General features: G+C 41.0%; 1 protein-coding gene and 2 non-coding genes across 5 annotated transcripts in view; 2 read left to right on the top strand and 1 right to left on the bottom strand.

The window, feature by feature from the left end:
- Positions 1 to 1318: 1318 nt before the first annotated feature.
- The window catches only part of ppp2r3a (protein phosphatase 2, regulatory subunit B'', alpha), a 414183-nt gene continuing 388401 nt past the window's right edge, over positions 1319 to 27100 (bottom strand). For all 3 annotated transcript variants that reach the window (XM_078563604.1, XM_078563605.1, XM_078563606.1), the window contains 6 exons: positions 23077 to 23125; positions 21788 to 21877; positions 19938 to 20113; positions 15980 to 16098; positions 14293 to 14399; positions 1319 to 10631 (listed from right to left, as the gene is read on the bottom strand). In XM_078563604.1, coding sequence (XP_078419730.1) covers positions 10538 to 10631; positions 14293 to 14399; positions 15980 to 16098; positions 19938 to 20113; positions 21788 to 21877; positions 23077 to 23125 — 635 coding nt within the window. In that variant the 3' untranslated portion in view covers positions 1319 to 10537. The remainder of the gene's footprint in view (positions 10632 to 14292; positions 14400 to 15979; positions 16099 to 19937; positions 20114 to 21787; positions 21878 to 23076; positions 23126 to 27100) is intronic.
- trnar-ucu (transfer RNA arginine (anticodon UCU)) lies at positions 18691 to 18781 on the top strand. The gene is given in 2 exon segments: positions 18691 to 18727; positions 18746 to 18781. It is a non-coding gene; the product is annotated as a tRNA-Arg (tRNA).
- trnad-guc (transfer RNA aspartic acid (anticodon GUC)) lies at positions 18806 to 18877 on the top strand. The gene has a single exon. It is a non-coding gene; the product is annotated as a tRNA-Asp (tRNA).

The raw sequence follows: 27100 nt of genomic DNA, 5'->3' as shown, positions 1-27100 counted from the left end.
TGAGCAGAAACTTCTCTAGCTAAATATTGGGAGGACAGAAGCTAATAATTTTGGTCCCCACTCCAAACTCTGCTCCCTAGCTACGGACTCCATCCCTCCCCCTGAGTCTGAGATTAAGTTAGTCTTTTTGCAACATTGATGTCACATTTGAACCCGAGATGAGCTTAATTCCCACCTCGTATTTGTGCCATCCCTAAGACCTCCCATTTCCACCTTCGATTTCACTCTTGCATTAGGTTATCCGCTGCTGAAACCTTCATCCATGCCGTTGTTACTGTAGACTTGATTATTCCAGTACACTCCAATGTTTATCCTCTACAAATTTGAGATCATTCAAAACTTTGCTGCCTATGCCCTAACTTGCTCACCCATTTCCCCTGTGCTCACAGTGGCATCTAGTCAAGCACTGGCTCAATTTAAAAATTCTCATCCTTGTTTTCAAATCCATCAAAGACCTCACCACTTCCTATGTCTGTAATCTCCTACAGCTCTACAACCCTTCTAGACCTCTGTGCTCTGCCAATTATGATCTCTGGAACATTCCCTATTTTAATCCCTCCACCATTGGCTGTCATGCCTTCAGCTGTCTAGACCTTAAGCTCTAAAATTCCCTCCCTAAACTTCTCCACCTCTCCTTCCTTCTTAAGATGCTGAGAACCTATCTCTTTGACTAAGCTTTTGCTGTCTGGCCTAATATCTCCTTATATACTTTGGTGTCAAATTTATTCTATAACTCACCCATAAAGTAAAAAATGAAAAAAGTCTCAACAGCAGAGATGAAATTGTCACAATTATTGTATAACTTAATTATTCCAGCTTGATTTGAATTCTCTATGGATTCAGACAGAACGCAACAACAAAAGGAGTTGGGTTGCACCCTAATATGATCCAGAAACCTGCAAAATGTGGTTAAAGCTGACCCACATAAACTGAGCCTAAGAGGATTAATTTTGATTTTTTTTTTTGAATATGAAAACATCTCTTCCATGATTGAAGACAACTACATTAGTTGAAACATGAAACTCAAGAGGACCATGGCACTGTTCAGCATTAGACTCAATTATACAGGTCAGAAGATCTCAGACTTGACTTAGCTGATTCTGGCTAGGGCACCCCTGGAGTTACTGTAATTGCCTCACAGTGCTTCAAGCTAGGGGGAGGAAATGGGCCAAGGTTCCTATTCTCATCGCTACCCAAAACAAAATGTATGCATGAAGGCAGGATTTAGCTCAGCTATGATGCCTCCTGCAGTCAAATGCAGAAACGTGGAAGATGAAATGGGAAAATTGAGAAAAAGGGTACTAAATTAGAAAAAAACTTCTAACCTCTTTAAAGTCTTTATTTAACTTCAAAATTCCAAAGCAAATTCAGCGAATGTAAAGCCATGCTAACACAAGCAACCAGCATATTTCACACCACATGATTATTTTCAGTAATCAAAAAAGCACATCATAACAACAAACACAGCTTCCATTTATGACATTTCTATAATGGTTTTTATCATTAACAGTTATAATACTTTAAAAAAAAAACTTTGAGCAGTTTTTAAGTTGCTATACAGTAGCTCACACTTTTCATAGATGTCCCCGATGTGTTTGCATAGAGCTAGAATTACTGTGGGAAAAAAAATGGCAGTTTTTCATCTCAAATCTTCATTCATTTGGTACAGGTTGTGTCACATCTGAATAATGAGTGTTTTAACAATAAAAAACAGAAGACCTATTGCTATAAATAATCAACACGGGAAAAAGTGTTACTCAACTACGCTGGAGCTTTTCATATTTAATATATAAATCTGTCCAGTTTATCATCAAGAATAAATTGAATATTAATCTCAATCTCAAACTCTGAAGTCGCTTTCCTTTGCGCTTTTTTATAAAAAGAAAACCCTAACAAGGGAAGGTAGTTATAAATTTACAGATATTGTAATGCTGAGGTTTCTATATTGGCAAACCACACAGAATAGACAAAACAAATTTCACACTTTTTGGCTGACTTTTTTTTACATACTTACAGAGATAATCAAGTTCTTCTACACACATGTATACATTAATTATCTAAAATATTAAGGTTATAAATAAGGCACAGTTTCAAAAATATTTAGTGTTAACATGAAATAAATGGCAGTTGCAGAAATGTTGTACCATATTTGTACATTTTACAGAGTTTCATAGACTGTGTGACAGAAAAAAGAATACAGATGTAGGTTTTCAAATTAGTTTGAACCATATCTCTCAAACTGCAGTGTGTTGAAAGGGCAGACTTGGCTGGCAGTGGAACTATATTTTTGTAGACCCAACAAGCTGGCTGATTTTGTCAGCTTTGGTGTCTCTCATTGCCACTGCTGCTTTCTTCAGAAACATTCTTTACTCTTTTAATGTCCCACTTAGAATGAGACAGTTGAGAGGTACAGTCTGAACTGATTAATGATGTAAATCAGTGGGAGCAAACAAGAAACAGAGCTGGATGCAAAAGGGAGAAATTTCTATTCAGTGCAAAGTGGTACCTTATTTTTAAGAAAGAAATGGATATGAATCTCAAGTCATGTATTTCATATTTGGCCGTGACTTTCCTCCTATTTAAAAAAAATGTCCCAAATGGTTCAAACATTCTGGTTTGTGGAAGTATAAGGTACATTAAGGACTAACAAAATGATATTACGCTTTCTCTTGGAATTTTAATTGGACGTTAGAAGGAAAATGAGGATCAGTGAAGAGCTATGTCAAAGGAGTTCTAGGGTGCAATCTCATCCCAGCTATGGTTTCATTGAACACAAATGCAGGCCCACAGCACTACCAGTGTTAGTGCAATCAAAACTCCCAAATGTGTTTACTTTAGAAACTATAATCCAAGCCACAATCCAAGAAAGCTGCCAGTTCAAGGTGCTACATAATTGGTATTCAAAAGGAAAATAAGTTGTGCTTGGAATCGTAAATCTCCTTGTGCTGATTTGGTGAGATACTGTGATTGCTGCTTCTGACCTCTTTGAACTGGGGAGGGTTAAAATTACACCCATGACAGTGGGTTCAAGAAGGCACAATTTATTGCAGTGCAGAGTTCAAAGGACAAAGTCTTCAGGGGAAACAGTTTTGCTTAATGGGTATGAGACTGAGGACAGAAAAAAAAGAGGCCTCTTTAAATAAGTTGGTAATTATGCTTTAGCCAATTCTGTTCAAGATCCCAGTTCAAAGGTGAAATATTCGTTCCGCATCCATACAAGATATTAACCCATAACAATCAAAATTTCAGTGTGCTGGTGTGGGTTCGTACCCTGCATGAACTGGTGACCACTTCATCTCACTAGGGATGAGGAGAAAAAAAATGTTTTGTTCGTTTTAAATAAGCATACATAAAACCAGGCTGATTTTTATAGTTACCCATCCATGGAAAAATATCAGCACATCTCATCTGTGCTTTCATGTGACTAATTCTCAGTCACAGCGGTCAAAATTTGAAAAGATATCTTCTGAATAACACAATTATCACATTCATATTTTGAGGATTTTTCACAACTAAGTAAAGGTACTTCTGTTATATTACACCTTTTTAAATTTTAAGACTATTTGATTTGGGATCTAATTGAAAAGTTTTCATACTGCTTGCAATTCACTTCAAACAGACAAGTTTTTAATAAGTATCATTGGAACAAAGGTCGACCCCCGCCTGATAGCATGCAACTAAGACCACCATCACTCACTGTGCAGAAAAACCAGTGCATAACCATTTGTGTCTCTATATTCTGGATAACAGAACAAAACGAATCACCTTTTTTGTGCAAGATATTCAAATGTCTCTCTTAGTTTCTAGCTTCATGTATTATAATACTGGTTCTAGTCACCTTTTAACAAACAAGTTATTTCTAAGTTCCTTCAAATAATATTTTTAATATTTTATCTGCTAATATTTAGTCATGAAAATAATTTAATTATGAACATATCAGAAGTGCCTACATGGGAGGGAGATTTCCTTTGTTTGCTCGGGATAGCAATTGTAAATGTATTTATAATTTTGTCACACCAAGTACACAGAGGAAGCCATTTTTCATCGTTACCAAAATGCAGTAAATTGCGATTTTATAATAACAGCACTTTTTGCGCATTGCCTCTGATGTATATCCAGTAAATAGTGGCTCTATTTTTTTTCCTTTTAAAAATAATTTTAATGAGTTTTTTTATGAACAAAAGGCTGGAAAATGGAAGACTTTTCCACTTCTGGTGCTACTGGCCAAATGCACAGTAACTTCCTCTACATTGTCCCAACAATATACATTAACCTCCAAACTTGCAATAGTAACATGAATTCTTCCAGTTCCTGGACATCATCATTATGACCAAGTGTACCAGATTGTGAAGCGCTCGTGCTGTAGACACCAACCCATTACAAGCTGCCCAATACTATTTAAAAAGGACCTTTACAGTTGATTTTTAAATAAGCTTTCTGTCCTATTAGTCACAGTTCAATTTGAACCCATGCTTCAGTGGTGACTATACAGTATACTCCTTCTCTCTTGTAATTAATTTCTTATATCTCAATAAATCTGCTGTGATTATGTCAAAATTATTTATTCTACAGTGTAGATGTCACCATCCATCAACTGTATGGTTTGTACTGGTCATTAGTTTCTCCACTGCAAGCTGCTCTCATCCTAAATGAATTGCTAAGCTAAATAAAAACGCCCATGATGTTTACAGTACATATTCTAAAAGAAACAGACACCCTGATTTTGATTTTAAAGCTGTCATTACATTAGGGGATATACAAACCACTCAAAATTTGTTTTGGGAGCTTCTGATTCCAAATGATTCTTCGTGACCAGATTACTGCACTGTAATCTTTCCCAGAAATCGATTATTCTTTATGTCAAAGTCAGAGGGCCTGAAATTACCCAGCATAAATGCTTTATGCAGTTGTCCAAAACTCCTCCCTCTGTTAATTTAGCAGAGGTATTAACCTACTTATTTTACAAGCACTAAGATGGCAAAGTGAGGTAGTTCATTCCAAAGCATTAATCTTTTGCAGATTAGTATCCCACAGGATTGTTTTAGGGCCAGAAGGTCAAATTCTACCACTATCTTGGCGTCTTCGAATATAATTGAGAGTTTCAAAAGTTGGAATTCCTTGGCTTGCAAGGCAATATTGTTCAAGGAAGGCGGAATTTGGAATGTGGCGTGCTCATAGTTTATCCTACATGTGTGAAGTTTACATACAGTCAGTTCGTGCATATACATGGAAATAAACACAAAAACCTGTGATACAAAAAAAAGTATAGAGCTTTCAGCCCATCAAACCCATTCTTACCGCAGAATATACATGTTCTAAATTATCATGGGCTTTACCCCTTCCCAATTTAATATCTTGATGGAAAGCTTTATGTAAATACTCCATAATCTCCAAAGGCCAACAAGCATACATCCTAGATCCAGCATTCAACCTTGGCTTCAAATGTAGGGAACCACCATATCCTGTGCACCACTTGATATAAATCAGAACTTCCAATCTCAGAGAATATTTACACACAACTCCCAATTTCAAGGGAAGAGGGTGAGGTGCTCACTGGATGTCATTGAATCTGTAAGAATTAAAGTCAGTGATTTTATGTGTTCCAAAGCATTCGTTAAGAGATAATCCAAATCTCTGCTCTTGGGTACAGTGTTACTCAAGCACGTGTTTCTTAGTGAACCACTGCTCACTATATTCCTCTCCCCCTTCATGATTAGGTTATATTGACATAGGACCAAATTTGGTTTAATGGGGATCTGCTCTGCAACTGAAATTATCAGGGTGTCCTGTATAAAATTACCGTAAGAGGGAAATGAATTTTACCAAACTGCAACATATGAAAGAAAATGAGCATAGCATTTTTGACAAAAGCAACTTAGATTTTTTTAAGGGAATATCAAAACATCCCAATGCACAGAGCATAAGATATACACATACAGAAATTTACACTCCACCCCATATATTCATACCTGATCAGAATGACCAGAACTTGAAATAATTTCTGGAAGTTGACCTGAATTTTTGTGGTCTTTGACTAAAATGGAAGTATACTGTAACCTCCGTGCAACCATCTCTAATACTGCTCTAACCTATTCGGAATTGCAGTAATGCTATAGATATTGTGGTTTCCTATACACGATAAGTAATTCACTACGTGTTAATGTTGGCATCAAACTTTGCCAGCTAGTTAGGTTTTCACATCGTAGTCTGAATAGAAATTCCCGGTTAGATGAAGCAGTAAATTGGAGCACACAACTAGCAAAAACTGACTTGGATTAAACTACTCATACACCCCACCCCCCACCAAAATATTCCAGTCCTACCTGGGGAAGCGACATTAAGTAATAAACTATGTATACAGAACAAATGTTTACATTTAATCTGGAAAAGGGTCCTTCTACTTCTGCAGCTTAAGTTAAAATCTAACCCAATATATGGTGTGAATTTGCTGCAAAGGAACTTGTCAGGGGCAGAATTTTATGACCCACTGGCGGGTGCGCGGCCGACCCAATTGGGCATAAAATAATGCAGAATGATGTCAGGTGAGCGTCCCGACGTCATCACACACTCGTGCGATATTTCGGTCGGCGAGCGCGCGCGAGAGTCAGCAGCGCGCCTGCCGACAATTAAGAGGCCTATTAAGGCCATTAAAGTGTCAATTAGTGGTGATTTTTCGCTGCCCGTCTAATGTTATGGCTCGCGGGCAGGCGAATCGGCCAGACAGCCTTCAGATTTTTGAGGAAACCTTGTCCAAGGGTTGGATGAGGTTTCCGATATCAATTTTGAAAAAATAAAAATGTTTGGGGCAGAATTTTTGTTATCTACATGTTTAGGTGAGTGAGTCTGATTTGTGGACATTTTTTCTGCATTTTTACATACTTTTTTCTTGGTTTTAAATTCTTCTGCTCCCTGAGGCAGCTCTCTGCCTTCAGGGAGCTTTCATTGCGCGTTCCACTGTGCCCGAGCTGACGTCAGTGCTCGCTCTCTTCCTGCCCCCACCCCAGTAGCGGTGAGCCTTTCAGTGCGCCTTTCACTCTGGCAGCCCATTAATTGGCCAGCCAGCGTGAAATCGCGGTTGGGGGTCGAATGCGGGCGGCGGGCAGTTTCTCAGTTGCTCTCAGGCCCGCCCTCTGTGCCTTCCCAACAACCTGAAAATCCTGGCCAGGGAGATTTCACTGTGCTGAAATACTGAAATAACCTATGTGGCAAATCTCAATGATAGGCTTCATCAGAAACTAAACCTGCTGAAGCACAAAGTTTAGATACAGCAATCTCATCTTCTTCTGTTTATACAGGAAGTGAATGGTCTCACACAAGACATAAGGCAGCCTTTTAACTAAAATGTTTTTGGACAGTGTCATATCACAAAACGCCCTTTTCTTTGTACAACACGCGCAGATATGGCAACATAGATCATAGGGCAGACTTTGTGGGAAACGGAGGTGGCTATGTTGGGGAATACAAGAGTTGTTCTTTTGAAATTAGGTTTTAGTGCTTGTTCCATGGTGAGGCAAAGTGATGTAATGCCCCACTTCAGAATTGTGTAATCCTTCATTTCAATGGATAGATACCGAGGCAAAGAATAATTAATTCTGGTGGTCTGTGATGACATTGGCATCAAATCTACAATCAGGCCAGGAAAAAGCTAATTTCAGGGTAAAGGAAAGCTCAATTGTGATTCCTGACAGTAACTACTTTTATTTCTCACCATGTTCATAATACAATCTCTCTGGAGTTCACTTATGTAATGACAAGGGAATGTTATTTTTAAGATGTAGCAAAATAAATATTATGGGATCGAGTTTCAACTTGCTGCCCAGGTATAAAATTGGCATTGCGGTTTGGTGGTATATGATAAAAACTGCACGATATCGATTTCCAAAATTATAGGAAATCTAACCCCATGAGCTAAAATTGGCGTGATTGTTTTGGGCTGAGTGATCCTCTGTAGATGCAGAACTTTTTGCATATTCAGAACAGGCACAACATCTAAGAAGCAATGATATGAAAGCACTGCAGTCTCAGATAGAAAATAGTCTTGAGTGGTATTCATGTTCAGGCAGAGGGAGGATAAAATAGCCTGGAGAAAGAGGAGAGGTTTCTGTCAGGTTGTAATCAAGAGTAAGTATGAATAGTCATCAAAGCTGAATGATAAGGAATCTTTAGTATGGGAAGAAATAAGTTGGGGGGTGGGGAGGGGAGTGTAGAGAACTATTCAATCACAAATGTACATTAATGGGTTGATTCTAAAGGATCTGCTGTATACTTGCATTCGTATCAGGAATACAGCATAGATATTGATTGAGGCTATACAGGGTTATAGGGAGAACAAAAAGTACAAGTTAGACATAGTATCAAGCTAACTCAGTGACGTCATATTGATAGTTATGATTTTTTTTTAAACTAGACAACTTCCTAATTATAGGTCTCTCTTCATTTCACTATATTTTTGATAAATGACAGAAGAGAGAACATTTCGAGCTAGAATTAATTTCTATCCAATAGCATAATGCCATTGCCTTCAATCAGTTTTTATACTCTTGCCTGTATACTGTGAAAATACCATTTGGAAATCAAAATGTCTTTCCCTATTTGGTATTGTGTCGTAAAGTTGCTTCTTTCTTCATTGTCATTTATTGAAACAGATGCCCTACATTGGAGTGCGACATAGGCTGCAAATCAAATCTTCAGAGTGTGACACCAAAACGATTTTCTGTTAAAGTTGAGAAATTGAGAAAAACCACAGGGAGCTGTGAGTTCTTTGAACTGGATTTTGAGTGAAAGATTGGAACCCCCCACCCCCAATAGGAGCAATTGAAGTGCATCAAAAGTGCAGGCTCAATGGCTCAATATCAGGTGGAAATTTGAATAGAATAACAAATAGAAAAATGCCAAAGATCAGAAATAACAAACTCATGCATGAAACAGAAAATTGACTAGACAAATGAGCCTGCAAAACTGGTTATGATAGCTTGGCTGATATTATCAAAATTGTAGAGAACAGAATAAAAGTTAATTGTATTGATAGAAAGATTTCTATGCACTTCCCTATATTAAACTTTTAATATTAATAACCTGCACTCTTCTGGATTAACTGTTTAATATTAGTGACCTAGAATTTGCTTTATTTACAGATTTCCTTTAACATTCAAAAACAAAAGGCACCTTTATATGTTTCCATGCTGAATTAAGCTTCTACATTCTGTGGCTGGGAATTTTTTTTTACAATTTTGAGGACTTTGGTCTCTGAAGGGATAAGAATCTTGTTCAAACCTTTAGGGTGAGCGCAGAGTAGATTTCAAATGGCTTTTAAGACCGATTGCAGTAAGGTAATAATTACAGACTTTATTGAAAGTTGAAGTGGATTGTTAATGCCACAAAATGCTGAAACTATGTCATCATTTTTTTCTTTGTATTTTGCACCTCCAGCATGAAATTATGTATTTGACGCTGACCTGAGCCACTGTTGCTTCTGTAATATGCAGCTGGAAAATGAAAGCTACTTACATGGTTGGCAAAAGGGAACTCTTTAATAAATGTTATTTAGACTGCATCTAGTGTTGAAGTAAAGAATGGATCCCCACAGTAACAGCAATTGGAGTGCATCAGAGGTGCAGACTCAACAATCAGGCAAATATTTGAATGGAATAACAAGTGGAAGCAAGCAGTACAGGTGCCTAACAAGAGCCTAAGGTACAGGCTCAGTCAGAAAGGTCTCTTGGGGATGCTTGTGCATAGTGCAAGCCATTGATTGGCTCTTAGAGAAAAAAAATGCATTTTTTAATTTGTAGAAACTCCCATAAATTAGAAAATATAGTACATGTAAGGAAAATGGAAAATTAGCTATCTCCTTTATGCCAACCATATCACAGTTCAGGTTGGTCTAATTCTGTGCACTTCATTACATATTGCCAGAACGATGGAGCTAGCCCTTTGGGGATGTTTTACTATGTTAAAGAGCTTTATAAATGCAAAACGTGTTGGCGTTCCTGCAGACAACCAGCCCATCATTTTATCCAGCTGGGTCTTTAAATCAGGCTTCTCAGCTCATTCAGCTACACTGTCTTTGGATAGTGAGAGTAAATTTTTAAAAATCACAGCATGTGAGTACCAATAGGAGGAAAGGAACTTTACCAAGCCTTGATAAGGCACTGAGTAAAGGGCGGTTCATACTGGAAAGAAGATGACCCTGAATGTGAACAAAAAGAAAAATTGAGAGGAATTAGAAAAACAAGCAATAACTAAACATGGACAAATGCAGCAGTGGGCAGCTAGTAGGAATCCATATACATAACACTGCATTTTAAGACATATTGCACAAACAGACAGAATTTTGATTTTGAATAAATCATTGCACACAGTAAGCATGTACTTCTTTTGTTCTGATATAAAATCTAGCATAATCTCTTCAACAAAAAAAAGAAAAAAAGATATAAACAATTTATTTTCTCTACATGTCTGACCGGGTAGTGGTCAGTCCTTAAAGTTGGTGTCTACTGGTCACTCTGACTGTCCAGCAGCTGAGCTAGCTTTGAATTTATGTCGGAAGGTCAGAAATGACAAGTTTGTCCATCTTGTTGCTGAGTTCTGGGGTGGATAGTTCATCTGATTCGTAGTCTTCCTCAAATGAGCTGCAAGGAAGAAGCAAAAGAATGTACCAGAATCCAATCAAAACCTACCGCTGTTTAATAACTGTGATTGTTTTATCAGTCACCACAGAATTAAATAAGGGCCAATTTTAATCCTGCACACCAGGCAGAAACTGAGCATCAAAATGGATGCAGCAAATTAACTCCCCAATCCCACTTCTTCCCCATGGATTGTAATTTTGACCTGTCCTTTTCACTTAAAGGCTTGTGATTTTTTGGAACTCTCTTCTCCAGAGAGCTCCAGGTGCTCAATTGTTGAGTAAATTCAAGACAGAGATTAGTAGATTTTTGGGTACCATGGGAATGAAGGGATTTGGGGTTGATGCCTGAAGTTCAGGTAGAAAATCAGCCTTAATTGTTTTGGAAGGCATAGCAGACTTGGAGTGCTGAATGACCTATTCCTGCACATGAGGGCATGTGTTCTTATGATGCCTGCTGCAAGGCAGGGGAGTCCTTCTTCAACGATGTAGATCGGGCTCTTATCATGTGAACTTTAACCCGAGGTCTGTGTGGGGAAGCCAATGTGGCTTTGCTGGGGACCAACTTGGGGGCACGTGATTCAGGCCCAGAAGAGGCCCGGAAAGGCATTTAATATTTTTGAATTTCCTTGTGGGCCAGGAGAAGCGAGATGTGTCCTCCGAGCACATGGAAACTTTGGGCCTCTCTTGCCTTAGAAACTCTCCCAGGACACCCTCCCACCTTCCCTTCTAGCACTTACCTGACTATCATGAACTGTTCTTTCAGCCACCGGCAATGTTATCTTGCTGTGTAAAATCCTGCTTCTACTAACCTGCCAGCAAGCCCTTCCCACCAGGATTAGACAGGAGGCTGATGGGGTGCACGTGTAAGTGAGGCTCAGGAATTAAAATCTCCAGAGGGCTGGATGGTGTCATGTCTGCAGGACTCCCACCAGGAGTTAAAATCAGAACTAGAATCCTTTGCTTTTTTTTTGAAAAAGAAAAATTCTCTTCTTTCGAGCAGGTACTAACTTTATGCGGTATTGTTCCAAGGGCATAGGCCATTATTCAGTACATCATCCAAGCAACCATTCATTACATGTGTTAGCAGGGTATTTAACCTTGGGGACACTTCTTGTCTTCACCTGATGCAGGGAAATCCTAAACCGTATTCATATTTGCTTAAATCACCTTTGATCCACAAGTCTGGCATATATAAATCTTTGTATAGGCCTGCAGGGAATCTGAACTGCAGAGCCCTTGTCCATTTGTCTGTATGCTGGGCTGTAATGGATAGTTGTTGCTGACCTGGGAGTGCTTGATGCTGACACTGGGTGTCCAAAATGGGAAGGTTTTGCATTTCCTAGTCCTAATGTCCTTTACCTTGGTGAGCTCAAACAAAATTCAGCTTTGCAGTAAGACATACTTATCATTCTACCCTCCAGGAAGGAAGGCAACATTGATGGGACGAATGGTCTTTCTATTGCTATAAGATTCTATGATTCTATCATCTTGCTTTCCTCAATGAGCCGTGCCATGCTCTATATCGCTCCCCTCCTCCTATCATTCCCCTCCCCTCTCCTATCCTACCCATAGTTTCCACACTGGTAGTTCTACAAATTTTTCACATTTTCTCATCTGGTTGAAATTTATGAAATTACACTCGAGTTTATAAACAGGACTAATTACAGAGATAAAAACAGTGCTGATTATAGGAGACCTACAGATCTGCACTAAGATGCAGATTCTCTGGGCAGAACATAATGGCCACTAATGAAAGGAATTCAATGTGTTTTTTGCTGATTGAGTAACAAAACCCTCATTATTGAGGAAGGGATTCTGCTTTCGCAATGTCTCTATTTCAACAACAGGTGGCAGCACTCTGTGACATTAACACTTCGATTCACAGCAGTAACTTGCCTCTGCAACATCCTTATTATTATATTACATGGTAATTTTAGCACAGAAATATGTTAATCTCTTTATTACATCGCATCTGCAAACTGAAAGTCAATCTTTGGAATGGTGATTTCAATTTTTATACTTTAAACTGGCTTCCCTAGATTTGTCAATTATGAATTCTGCAAGTGACTACAGTACCTTAATTAACATTAGGTGGCGCTACTTTTAGTTAAAAACACTAATCTACATAGGGCTAAGTTTTGGTTAAAAAAAAGCCCTATAGTTTAATTCTGAATCACTCCTGACAGTACTATGAAGTGGATATAGGAGCAGAAGCAGGGGCAGGTCAATCACCATTAAAGTGCTAACTTAAGCACCATCATGTTTACAAATGGTCCATTAGTGCACAGGCCATGAGATTGGTTCTGATAACACCATTTTGAAAAAGCTTAATGTGACACTATGCTATCAGCCTGTTTTATCTGCTTGTGCACACAATAATTCACAACCCCTGAGCCCATGTTCTGAGTTGTTCCAAACAACTGCTGAGCTTCAATTTTTACTGAGGAGATCGTTGCCACAGCATTTGGGGCCATTTCTGGTGATTCCTCCCCAGCATTCCACCTAAACTACAGTAGCTGCAGTCCAACAGCATGGTTGGGCTAAATGTGAAGAAACTGAATAATCATTAGTGATTATTCCTCCACTTTGCTCTTACCACAATTGTTTTCAAAGGAGTTGTTGTCCTTCAAATTTTCTCCTCATCTGTCCTGCGCACAACCAGACTGCGCTATTTGGTCCAAGTGACCAGGCTCTATGTTTGGTCCCTGAGAGTAAGTGCCGGCAGGCTATTTGATCATGGCTAATCCTCTTCTGACAGAAGGTCCATGCAAACTGTCTTTCCACAACAATCACTGGATGTTAATACTTGTTGCTCTTTCCTCACCTAATGGCGTTGAAGCCAAGTCGGTGACCCTAATGCACAAACCAAGGATTAATCCTGAGACTTTCTTGACCTGTCAATCTCAGTTATACCTGAGGCAGTTCACTGAGACATCAAGGTGCCAAAAATACATATTTTTAACAGACTAGTTCGAGTACTATGCAGCGGATATAGTGCTATAGATTTTGCAGATACTGAGTAATATGTAGGTCACATTATCTGTTCTATTTTGGATAATCTTGTTTGAACTAATTTCCTGGCCAATAAAAACAATTATTTATATATAGCATCGAAGTAAACAAATTATTTTTTCTTCAGGTAATATACTGCGTGATCAAAGTGATGAATCCTCTGACTATCAGATATCGTACAAGGTCTTACTGATAGTTATGCTAAATCAGATGCGAGAATTTCTGTGCTCATTTGAACAAAAATGCCTTGATATTATAACATTTTTGGCTTAATGGACACACAATCTGGGCCCTGAAGGTTCTCAGAGACTCTGCCCCTCTCCTGTCGTAATTTAGGTAGAACATTCCTGGGGAAACTATGTAAACGGCTATCTCCGCACCATTTCCAACAGTATCCACTGTTCTTCCACTGGAGTTATGGAAGGAGACCAACAAAATCCATGCAGGACATCAGGGGCCTCGTACGGTTTTTTAAAATTGAGAATCCTTGCGAAGAACCAAGGGGGTTTGATCCCACCGTGGTCCTGTTGTTGTAGTCAGGAAATGTGTCCAATCCAAGACCCAAAAACAATGAACTGAGGCCACTGGTGAACTATTAACTATGCTGCATGGTAAAAATAAATGTCTAACGTCACTTTGCAGCTGCTTACCCTTCCTGTAACTGCTCATTGGCTGATTCCTCAGCAACCAAAATCTCATATTCTTCAGCTGCGTACTTGTCCCAGTCGGAAGGCTCTGGACCTTCACTGTCAATATCCTACAAGACACCAAAAACAATGGTCAGCAAGAATGTGGTGACTTCATTCTTCATTTTTTAATATATATTTAAAATGGATTCCTTATCCAAACCTACAAGGCCAAAAATTCACACAAGTCAAATAGCCCTTAAATTACTGAAGTTTTAATCCCACTTGAAATTTCAGATAACTATATCTTGGAATCTTTGAGTTAGAAAAAAGCATGTATGCTTTAACCAGCAAGATATAAGACATCATTAAATACGTAGGGGTATAAATTTGACCTGGGTGCTATTGTATTGGTTACTTGTCATATTGCCCAATATTCAATTCGAGCAATGTCAATGGGTCTGAATATCGGACATGGCGTTTAACGGTCGACCACTGATATTGCCCGTCTGCACCGCCACACACATTGAATTTATACTCATTAGAGTGAAAGATATAGGAGAATTTTCTCCCCGTTGGGCGGGCCGGTGTCGGGCGGGCCGGTCTGAAGCGGGTGCAGAGCCGATCGCCACCCACGATCGGTTCTGCGCCACCATTTTAAGGCAGCAATTAAGGCCCACCCAGCTCAGGGCTACTGTGTGGGCTGGGGAGGAGGGAGAGTCGGGGCCTGCGCACACAGAGCTGCCTCAGGGAGATTAATTTCATTATCAAAATTTGAAAAAAACAATAAATAAAATTATTCAAACATGTTCTCTTATGTGACATTGTCACATGAGCTGGGACATGTTTATGAATTTTCTTGAAACGTTTTATCGAATTAATAAACCCTTCATGAAACCTCATCCCGCCCGTGGATGAGGTTCCATGAAAAACGCGAAGGCCGCCTGGGCTCTTCACCTGCCCGCCAACCTTAAGGTTGGATGGGCAGCCCTGACAATTACTTCAATTAGATTATTAACAGCCTTAACAGGCCTTTGACAGTTCGGCGGGCACGAGCCGACTCCGGTGTGCGCCCGCTGAACTGAAGATTGGAATGACGTGTGGTGACGTCAGGACGCATGCCCGACGTCACTGTGTGTCGTTTTATGCATCGGTGAACGAGGCTCACCCCCGCACACCGAACAGAAAATTCTGGCCATAGTTTTGAATGTGTGATATTTACAGTCCTTTCTTTTCTCTGTTGTTGACAAGCATTTGAAAACTCCATTGGCTCTATTCGAAAAACCTTCCTCAGCAGAAAAGGATTTGATCCAGTTGAATTAAATAGTTAATCAAAATGCTGACCAATTCTAGACAAACAAAATCAATCCATGGTAAAAACAGAGTGTATTGCAGGATGTTCTGTATAATGTTGGTTTATGTTCCACTTGTATCCTCTATTTTTACCCTTTCAATTTCCCAGCTTGTTCCAGGTTCTAATATGTGGTTCTAAGGGTGCATACCCTCTTCTCGATGGATATATTAATATTATAAGATATTTGACTTTGCAGTTTATTTTGAGACTAACACACCCCATCACTGTTAGATTGGCACATTCAAGTCAGAGGCAGCCCTGACACATAGACCCATTAACCCTGCCTTGAACTGAAAGTAAATGTTTCAGCTCCTGTGCTGTTAAATGACACTACTTGTCTGCCCCATCTTTGATTACCTTTTGTACAGCAAATGGATCCCTCTGCTCGTGGTCCAGGTACTTCTCCAAGTTGAAGCAGGTGTCATAAAAAATATGAGCCATTCTGCATCGCTTTAGATCCCGCATGGTTATTTTACCTGGAATGAAGAACAGGAATAAAAATAAATGATGAAGACAAGAACTAAAATTGCAAGTGTCATTTCATAGGCAAATTATTTGCTGTCACTGTCCCAACTTGGTCTTGCCTATTTTAACCTGTTGTTCAGAAATTTGCCAACAAACCAGGTTGCTGAAAATATGGATTTGCCATTGTGTGTATTTGGGTGGAATAGTGGGAGGATTTAGGAGGCGAATGTCCTTTATCATGTGTAAACTCTGACAGAAAATGTCAGAAGGCTGTTGAACTAAAGCAACTATCACAGCCGAGCCTATTCTTGGCCTCATCCACTGTCCACATATGCATCTCCAACATTGCTGATCTTTGGATGGTGGTCAGGAGTAGGGACCATGTTGATTTTTCATGGTAAGCGCGATATCAGCCATCTCAATTTCTCTGCTTCCCTCACTGGCTCTAAGCTACCTTCTTGGAGCATTTCAATTCTCTCAGGTCAAACCCTAATGTTGCTATTAATCATGCTGACAATGGTGGTGCTGATGTCATTTGGTGACCCAACCTCCACACAGTGGAGGCTGAATGCCAGCTCTCTGGCACTTCCTACTTCCCCTGGACCATGACACTAGCAGTGAATATCAAGTCATTGTTTCCAAGACTGTCACTGACCTCGCCTCTTCTGGAAGTTTTCCATCCACAGCCTTCAACATCATTGCCCACAACTCCACAAAATCTGCTTATGCCTCCTCCACAAGATCCAAAAACAGGATTTCCTTGGTTGACTCATTGGGTAGAATTTTCGGCTTGGTGAGCAGGGACGGGGCCTGCTCACCGAGGCGTAAGATGATGCGGGGTGACGTCGGGCGTGCGTCCCGACGTCACCGTGAATCATTTAGATTTTCAGTTCGGCCTGTTAAGGCCATTAATTAATTAATTAATTCTATTGCGAAAGCTGCCCGTCCAACCTTAAGGTTGGCGGGCAGGCGAAGAGCCCAGGCGGCTTTCGCATTTTTCATAGAACCTCATCCACGGGCAGGATGAGGTTTCATAAAGGGTTTATTAAATTAAATACATTTTTTCGTTGAAGTTCATTGACATGCCCCAGCTCATGTGACACTGTCACATGAGGGGACATGTCTTAAATTTTTTTTTTCTTTATTAAAACTTTTAAAACTTAAAACTTATCTCCCTGAGGCCCAAAACACTCCTTCCAAGTGAAATGACGATTTACATGTTTTTTTCAGTTTAGCATACTATATTCGCTGCTCACAATGTGGTCTCCTCTACACCGGGGAGAACAAGTGCAAATTGGGTACCACTTTGCGAAATATCTCTGTTCAGTCTGCAAGCATGACCCTGAGCTTCTGGCCACCTGCCACTTTAATTCTCTGCCCCTCTCTTATTCTGATCTCTCTGCCCTCAGATTCTTCACTGTTCCAATGAAGCTCAACATAAGCTTGAGGAACAGCACCTCAGGTTTCAATTTACAGCCTCTGGACTCAACATTCAGTTCAAAAATTTCAGACCATAACCGCTGACCAACTGGGGAGAATTTTCTCCCGGTCGGGGAAGTTGGGCGGGAGCAGCCACGATCGGCTGCACGCCACCATTTTAGGTGGGTGGGCCAATTAAGGCCCACCCAGCGTGACATGCACCCGGAAGCAGGTGGCGAGGGGAGTAGGCTGAGTCAGGGCCTGCTCTCTTTTGCGCATGTGCGCAAAAGTGCACAGAAATCTCCCTGAGGCAAAGAGCTGCCTCAGGGAGATTAGTTTGAGTTTCAAATATTTTCATAAAGAAAAAAAAAGGTAGGACATGTCCCCTCCATGTGAAAGTGTCACATGAGCTGGGACATGTCTATGATTTTTAATGAAAGTCTTTATTTCACTTATAAATCATTCATGAAACCTCATCCCGCTTGTGGATGAGGTTTCATGAAAAATGCGAAGGCCGCCTGGACTCTTTGCCTGCCCGCCAACCTTAAGGTTGGACAGGCAGCTATGTTAAGTGGTTTAATTAGGTCTTAAATGGCCTTAATAGGCCTTTGACAATTCGGCAGGCGCGCAGCCGTCTCCGGTGCGCGCCCACCAAACTGAAGATTGGAATGACATGCAGTGACGTTGGGACGCACACCTGACACCACTGCACGTCATTTTGCGCGTTGGCGAGTGGGCCCCACCCCCGCTAGCTGAGCCAAAGATTCTGGCCGTAATTTTGGATGCAGTTGTTGCTGATGATTCTGTTATAAATGGAGTTCTAAAAAGTGGGATCAATGTTACATCTGCAGTCTGTGCTGAAGACAAGTTCTTCCTTATTTTCATACCATCTGTTGGTATGGTAGTACAATGGTTATGTTAATGGAATAGTAAACCCAGTGGTCGTAAGTTCAGATCCCGCCAAGGTAATTTGTGAAATTTTATTGAATAAATATATTAATCAAAAGACCATTGTTGGATTATTGTAAGACTTCAACTGATTCACAAATACCCTTGAGGGAAAGGAAATTGCGATCCAGTCTGACTCCAGTCCACACCATGTGGTTGATGCCTGTGTCAGTGTCGCCCACATCTCAAATACAAACAAAAAAAGTTGTTCACCTCTCCTCCATCTCTATGTGTGTGGCTCTGTGGCGCAACGGATAGCGTGTTGGACTTCTTGCTGCTGCTATATAAGAGATTCAAAGGTTGTGGGTTCGAGTCCCACCAGAGTCGGTTTTTGTGCCAAAGTTCAGCAGTTCCTCGTTAGTATAGTGGTTAGTATCCCTGCCTGTCACGCGGGAGACCGGGGTTCAATTCCCCGACGGGGAGTAGGCGTTGTCCTTTATAAGAGGAAACACACGAAATTGGAAATGTCTTCTGGAGGTGTCAGCTGTGGCTCAGTTCATAGCACCTTCGCCTTTGAATCAGAGGGTTGTGGGTTCATGTCCCACTCCCGGAAACCAAGAACTGTGATTGTACTCGAAAGAGTTGCAATCTGTGACTGTTGATAACTCGAAAGAGTTTCCTCCATCTCTCTCTTTAAGGTGTTGACTCATGAGATTTGTTCCCACAGGTGTTAGCCATCTTCATTTGCCTCATCAAAGCAGCCATTCCTCAGGTGCCTAAACAATAAGTACTAACCACGGGGGAGGTGGGGGAAACTAAGACAAATGGTTGCACCTGAATGAGATATTGAATCTTCACAGCATAAGCTTTCTGGTTATCAATGACCAGTTGTTAAAACATTGGTTTAAGAGCAGACTTACTATCCCAAATGTTGAGTGCTCTTGAAAACTCCCTGAAAGGGCAATATAGTCTTCTCAAAGATACAAAGCAAAACAGCACAATATTTATCTGCTATAAGGCATGGATATTCTTAGTTCTTCTCCAATGAACTAACATTTAGATTGTTTAGTAATAAAAATTGAACTCAAAAATTAATGTGAGTGGTGTTAGCTTCAAGTGCTTGATGTACTTTCAACAAATTCCAATCTCTGCTATTTTAGCAGAGGCAGTAACCTGTTTATTTTAAAATAGCAGAGGCAGAGAGAGCATAGTGTGATGCAAGGGTGATATATTTTAAAATAGCAGAGAGGTGTGTGATACAAGGGTGCCAAATTTTAAAATAGCAGAGAGCAAGGAGTATGATGCAGGATGCTAATTGTTCATTGCCATTTCCAGGTTAGTCGTTGCCTGTTCTCATAAGAGCTGATTCTGATTTCCAGCATCCCAAGTGGAGATGGACATCAATAGGGAGCACATCTTGAAAATTGCATATGCACATTTCATGGCTTTTGACCATTAATTTTCTGAAATGTGCTTTCTTGCTCCCTGCTGGAAGAACTGGATTGGGGAATCACTCTTGTAATATGTTACTACATTTATTTACCTTCACATTCTGGCTTCACTAAATCCAACAGCTGACAGAGGAGGTCATGGAATGGCAATGGCTCGATGCCCATTCCTTCCATGCGTTCACATTGTTCTTCATAGAAGTACTCTAGCTCATACATAGAGAGAACTCCATCCCCATCAATGTCCATGGCCCGAAACCAGTACTCCATGCTAAAAAAGGGAACCAAATGCTTATTACTTTACAATTACTATCCATGAAAAATAATAAAAAAGGACAAATTACTGACAATTAGCAAAAAATAACCTTTGTCCTGCTGTGAATCACAATCATATACTTGTCCTGAGCTTCAAACTTTGAGCAACGAATAGCATTGCTGGCAATTCAAGGTGGTTTAATCTTTAGTAAATCTTAATATTTTTTAGGTCGCCACCCCTCACACAATTACTGAAAGTGCTTTGTCTATTTTGTACATGTCTGTGGTCTTTTAGAAAATGAATGACTAGATGTAAGGCTAAGATGCCCATGACCCCTGGGTGACCGAGGATAACATATTATAAATCACCCCTAAGTCATTTCCTGGTTAACAAAGGGCACTTATAGTGCAATCCTCATTTATTGCTTGATAGAATCTTGCAAAGCAACCTGAGCCTTATTTTGAAAAAGCTGGAGATCACATGTGTTAAAGCGCTGGTAGATCAATTATTAAGAGAAAACACTGCACTTCTCCTGATATAATCTTGTGTATAAAACTTTCAAAATGAGATCCAGAACCATAAATGGCTTGTCCTTGCAGAACAAGAACTTTGAATTCCTCCAAAAAAGTTCCTGTTGCAGCCACTGATTCTTACCTCTTATAACAGATATTGTAGTTATTGTAGATATTGTAGAAACATTCACTCTATTGATGAAGAACAGGTTTGCTATACCTGCTACACAGATGAAATCTTCTCCCACATGGGCCGCTAATCAGGCACTAAAGGGGAGCCTTCAATGAAAATGTTTCATTTCACATTTTCCTTATTGTTAAACCTTCCCCTCTCTGTCGTCTCCTGGTTCTCCCTCTCTCTCCCAGTTCCCCCCCACTCCACTCAACTTGAAAAATTTAAATGAGCAGCTGACAGCACTTCATGGGCTGCTGGTGGCCAGAATCGTGGCCCCACCAGCTATAACCCTAATGGCTCTTCTCTGCATTGCCTTCATGGATTGAATTTTCTCTTCTGTGTTGGTGACAGTACTCAAACTGCTTTCTGACCGTGGCACTGTACAATTTGGCGCGATACCTTCGGGCTTATCCTCAACTGAACTAGTAGTAGAATATAGCATGCTGTTCACCTTATTTACTGCTGCATTGCAGTGATTTAACACCTTAACGAACAAATCTGCTAAACCACCCAGACCCCTCAAACCGGAGAAATAGGAACGGGCAATTCAAGCCTTGCCAGTAATGCCTACATTCTGAGAATGAATAAAATAAGAGAGAGTGGTGGTCTTCAATTTTTCTGCTGACATTAGGTTTCAAATTAATTCATATTTCACACAGGGTGGTGACTCACTGGTTTGCATGCAAGCTTTTCTTCACAGTTACCTGATTTTGGCACAGTATTGGGGAAATGCTGAAGAAGGGAGAGAAAACTGTCAAAAGAGCCAAGCAATGGGGCATTACAACAGTATCCAGATTCATATAGCTTACCTGCCCTCTCACCTGGTGAATGGTGAAGGCAGGTCTAGAAGAAGGAAGAGTGGATTCTACAGAAGTGCAGCTGTCCACTGCTGACAGGGGCATTCAGATTATGCTGCAGAACAGGGGGTAAGGTTCACGGGCTGTATGTATAAAGTGACAGAGGGGGTGGAATTGCCGTTCACAATCTCATTAGAAAAATTACCTGGTGGGATTCTTCTTATCTTCTTCAGAAAGCAGAAACCAGACAAAATCAGCATAGCTCATCCGACCTTCTTTCTGTACACAGTTACCCCTGAAAATGGAGGTGTTGCATTGACCAGATTAGAGCAGAAAATTCTTTCCAGATCCTTTTTCAAATGACAAATGGCAAATGGGTTTAACAAAAATACTAAACTCTCCAATGCGTGCAAAGCCAATTGAAGGTCATGTTTCATGACTAGCCAGCAGACCCGCATGCTCTGCCCACATTGTGGTTGGGGAAGGAGAGCCAGATCACTGCCTTGTGTGGACATACTGACTGCCAGGCAAATTGGGCGTCTTTCCCTGTGTTGCCAAAATTTCTCATTTCTATTCTGACGAAGCCCATCACTTTACTTGGGAGGCAGTGGTACGATTTGATTTCCTTTGTCAGTGATAACTTTTAAGTCAAGGTGGCAGGTAGCACAATATTGTAAAACTCCGCCTCTCTTTTTAAAGTTCTCATGTAAATCGGTGAAACTGCACTGTGTAAAGCAAGTGTATATATTCTAAATGTATTTGTGTGGAAACTCTTTGTCCATTATTTTAAATAAGTTAACGCCTCTGTTAAAATAAGCATTTGAGAAATAGGAGCATGAGTAGGCCATTCAGCCCATTAGTCATGCCATTCTATACAATCATGGCTGATCTTCTACCTCAATTCCACCTTCCCCCATTATTCCCATGTCCCGTAATTTCCTTAGTATCCAAAAACGTATCGGTCTCTGTCTTGAATATATTTAATGACAGCACAGCGTTCTGGAGTTGAGATTCACAACTCTTTGAGTGAAGAAATCTCATCTCATCTCAGTCCTAAATGACCAACCCCTTATTCTGAGCCTGTGACCCTCTAGTTCTGGACACTCCAGCCAGGGGAAACCTCCTCCCTGCATCTACTCTATCAAGCCCTTTACGAGTTTCATATCCTTCAATGAGATTATCTCTCATTCTTCTAAATTCCAGGGAATATAGTGCCAGTCTACCTCAAACTCTCCTCATAGGACAAACCCTCATCCCAGGAATCAGTCTAGTGAACCTTTGTTGCACTCCCTCCAACACTAGTATATCCTTCCTTAGGTAAATAAAAGAGTTAATGCCTCCCTTCAATTAGAGAGAGGAGTTTGCTACCAGCGTGTTAATCCTAACTGTCTGCTCATATATAAAATACCACTTCACCCCAGAAACATTTCCACTTCTAAATCAATTTTATGGAAAACATTTTCAGTTATATAAAAATTAAGATCTTTGACGTACCTTGTGACTGCTCCAGAGAATATTCTTTCAATAATTCTATTCGAGATAGCTGTGGAGAAAGAAATAAAGTAAAAGTGGAACATCTCATATTCCAAACATGACTCTGCAAGTGAGGATGGATATTAAATACTGAGGCTGTGCACACAGGCTGAGAGATTGAAAAACATCACATTACAACTGCTTCTGCCAACGTATGCTACCCAGTGGTTAGTTGGGTGTTGAAAGTTGGAGGGGATAGGCTACAGAACATTCACATCTGCATTATAAATCTTGAACAGATGTAAGAAAATTTATGTGGGGCTACTCAGTAGAACAGGTTAAAATTGGAATAAATGATTCCTGGTGGTGATTTTAACTGTCCACCCATCGGTTTCTGCTGCGGGGTGGGGTGGGGAATAAGATTAAAATTGCCTCATATGTTACACACATTTGCGTTGTAAGCACATCCATGGTATTGATAATGTGACCCGATGGGGGTAATATTATTAACAAAGGGCTGAATTTTACATCCTGTGGGGCAAGCACGCACTCGGCCCGATCGGGCCAGCAACCGGACGCCATCGCGCACTCGCGCAATATTTCACTCGGCAGGTGCGTGCAAAAATCGGAAATGCACCCGCCGACAATTAAGAGGGCAATTAACGTCGTCCATTATGAAATAAAATAAAAATAAATATCTGTGGACAGCACTTTTTATCAGCTATATTTTCAGGTGATTGATTGTGATGCACGGACATTTTTTTGCAGCTTTTTAAACCTTCATTTTAGCTTTTTCAGGTCTGCAACTCCCTGAGGCAGCTGTCTGCCTTCAGGGAGCTTTCTCACAGCGCTCGCCCGCACCTGTGGAAACATCATCGCCCACCTAGTTCCCGCCCCCACCCCGGCAGCGCTGGCTTTTCAGTGTACGTTTCACGTTGGGTGGCCGTTAATTGGCCAGCCAGCGTGAAATCACAGCCCGGGGCCGATTGTGGTCGGGGGCCTGTTCCTGACCACTCCCGGGCCTGCCAATTGCGCACAACCACCAAAGGTAAAATTCAAGCCAAAGTTTTTGTTTTACAGTAAGACACTCTTTACCCCCTTTACTGCATCACATCTAACTTTGAAGCATAATGATTAAACAGGGACTATGTGATAAATGGAGAACACTGACAGAAAGCCACTGTAAGATCTGTTTGGTCTCTTCAGGTTGATAACACAGAAGAAAGAACAGAAGGCAAGAGATATAGGTCAATGATCACAATATTTGGGCAAAGGTTTCACGGAGACCTCTGCTAAAAGCCAAAATAAACTGAGTCCAAAATGTTAGTCTTGATGCTGTATCATTAAGATTAAATGTGAGGATTTATGTGAGACAACCTATGCAATCAAGATCAATTAGTCAGAACTGTAACTACTGATTTCTTGATTAATTGCTACTTGTTGAAGTTAAAATGCAATAAAACTGGGAAAGAAAAATCATGTTTCTTTATGTAAAGAAACACAGACTAATGTGTCGATGTTCTATTTTAATTTTTCCTTTACTTGGATACTTTAGACTCAATCATTACGCTGTAAATTATTTGTCTTTGTATTCTATTTCGCAAATGTCCTCCAAGAAGAATTTTTTTTTGGACGCACTAAAGATTCAGAGTGATGGTAGGGGCAACTTGACCTTAGTACCATGGATTCTTCTATCTTATGTATTTAGGCACATGGTGAGTAACACATGAATTAGGCTTCTAACCATGTAATAAGCTCGTGTTCTGCCTGGGATGCACCTAATCCCATGACATAGCCAAGAATTACAACAATAAGAGAGGTTTTTTTTATTCATTCATGGAATGTGGGCATCACTGGCGAAGCCAGCATTTATTGCCCATCCCTAATTGCCCTTGAGAAGGTGGTGGTGTGCTGCCTTCTTGAACCGCTGCAGTCCATGTGGTGCAGGTACACCCACTGTGCTATTAGGGAGGAAGTTCCAGGACCCTGACACAGCGACATTGAAGGAACGGCGATATATTTCCAAGTCAGGACGGGGAGTGGCTTGGAGGGGAACTTCTGGGTGGTGGTGTTCCCACGTCTGCTGCTCTTGTCTTTCTAGATGGTAGTGGTCGTGGGTTTGGAAGATGCTGTCTAAGGAGGCCTGGTCAGTTCTTGCAGTGCATGTTGTAGGTGCCACTGTGCGTTAATAGTGGAGGGAGTGGATGTTTGTGGATGGGATGCCAATCAAGCAGGCTGCTTTGCCCTGGATGGTGTCAAGCTTCTTGAATGTTGTTGGAGCTTCACTCATCCAGGTAAGCAGGGAGTATTCCATCATACTCCTGACTTGTACCTTGTAAGATGGTGGTCAGGGTTTGGGGAGCCAGGAGGTGAGTTACTTGCTGCAGGATTCCTAGCCCCTGACCTGCTCTTTTAGTTACAGTATTTATATGGCTAGTCCAGTTCAGTTTCTGGTCAATGGTAACCCCCAGGATGTTGATAGTGGGGGATTCAGTGATGGTAGGGCCATTGAATATTAAGGGGCGATGGTTGGATTCTCTCTTGTTGAAGATGGTCATTGCCTGATACTTGTGTGGCGCGAAAGTTACTTGCCACTTGTCAGCCCAAGCCTGGATATTGTCCAGGTCTTGCTGCATTTGGACATGGACTGCTTCAGTATCTGAGGAGTCACGAATGGTGCTGAACATTGTGCAATCACCAGAAAACATCTCCACTTTTGACCTTATGATGGAAGGAAGGTCATTGATGAAGCAGCTGAAGATGGTTGGGCTGAGGACACTATCCTGAGGAACTCCTGCAGTGATGTCCTGGAGCTGAGATGACTGACCTCCAACAATTACAACCATCTTCCTTTGTGCTAAGTATGACTCCAACCAGCGGACAGTTTCCCCCCTGATTCCCATTGACTCCAATTTTGCTAGGGCTCCTTGATGCCACACTTGGCCAAATGCTGCCTTGATGTCAAGTGCAGTCACTCTCACCTCAACTCTGGAGTCAGCTCTTTGCCCATGTTTGAACCAAGGTTGTAATGAGATCAGGAACTGAGTGGACCTGGCAGACCCCAAATTGTGTGTCAGTGAGCAGGTTATTGCTAAGTCAGAAGCTTTTTCCCAGGGTGGAAGAGTCAATTACTAGGGGACATAGATTTAAGGTGAGAGGAGAAAACTATAGAGGAGATGTGCGGGGCACATCTCGGCGGAGTGTCTGGCATTCGCTGCCAGAGGAGGTGGTGGAAGCAGGTACGATAGTGGTGTTTAGGAGGCAGCTTGACAAATACATGAATAGGATGGGAATAGAGGGATACGGACCCCGGAAGTGCAAAATGTTTTAGTTGACGGGCAATATGATCAGCGCAGTCTTGGAGGGCCGAAGGGCCTGTTCCTGTGCTGTACTTTTCTTTGTTCTTTGTTCAATTGCCGCTTGATAGCACTGTTGAAGACCCCTTCCATCACTTCACTGATGATTGAAAGTAGGCTGAAGGGGTGGTAATTGGCCGGTTTGGATTTGAACTGCTTTTTGTGTACAGGACATACCTGGGCAATTTTCCACATAGCCGGGTAGATGCCAGTGTTGTAGCTGTACTGGAACAGCTTGGCTAGGGGCACAGCAAGTTCATGAGCACAAGTCTTCAGTACTATTGCCAGAATGTTGTCGGGGCCCAACGCCTTTATAGTAACCAGTGCCTTCAGCCACTTCTTGATATCACATGGAGTGAATCAAATTGGCTGAAGACTGGCATCTGTGATGCAGGGGACCACGAGAGGAGGCTGAGATGGAAAATCCACTCGACACTTTTGGCTGAAGATTGTTGCAAATGCTTGAGTCTTATCTTTTGCACTGATGTGCTGGGCTTCCCCATCATTGAGGATGGGGATATTTATGGAGCCTCCTCCTCCAGTGATTTGCTTAATTATCCATCATCATTCACGACTGGATGCGGCAGGGCTTCAGAACTTAAATCTGAGCAGAAGGTTGTGGAATCACTTGGCTCTGTCTATCGCATGCTCCTTATGCTGTTTGGCACGCAAGTAGTCCTGAGGTAATA

The sequence above is a fragment of the Cetorhinus maximus genome, chromosome 19 (assembly GCF_964194155.1).
Source record: "Cetorhinus maximus chromosome 19, sCetMax3.hap1.1, whole genome shotgun sequence".
In the NCBI taxonomy this organism is placed as follows: domain Eukaryota; kingdom Metazoa; phylum Chordata; class Chondrichthyes; order Lamniformes; family Cetorhinidae; genus Cetorhinus; species Cetorhinus maximus.
Note: the sequence above shows the minus strand (reverse complement) of the source record. Positions and strands in the feature narration are given on the sequence as shown.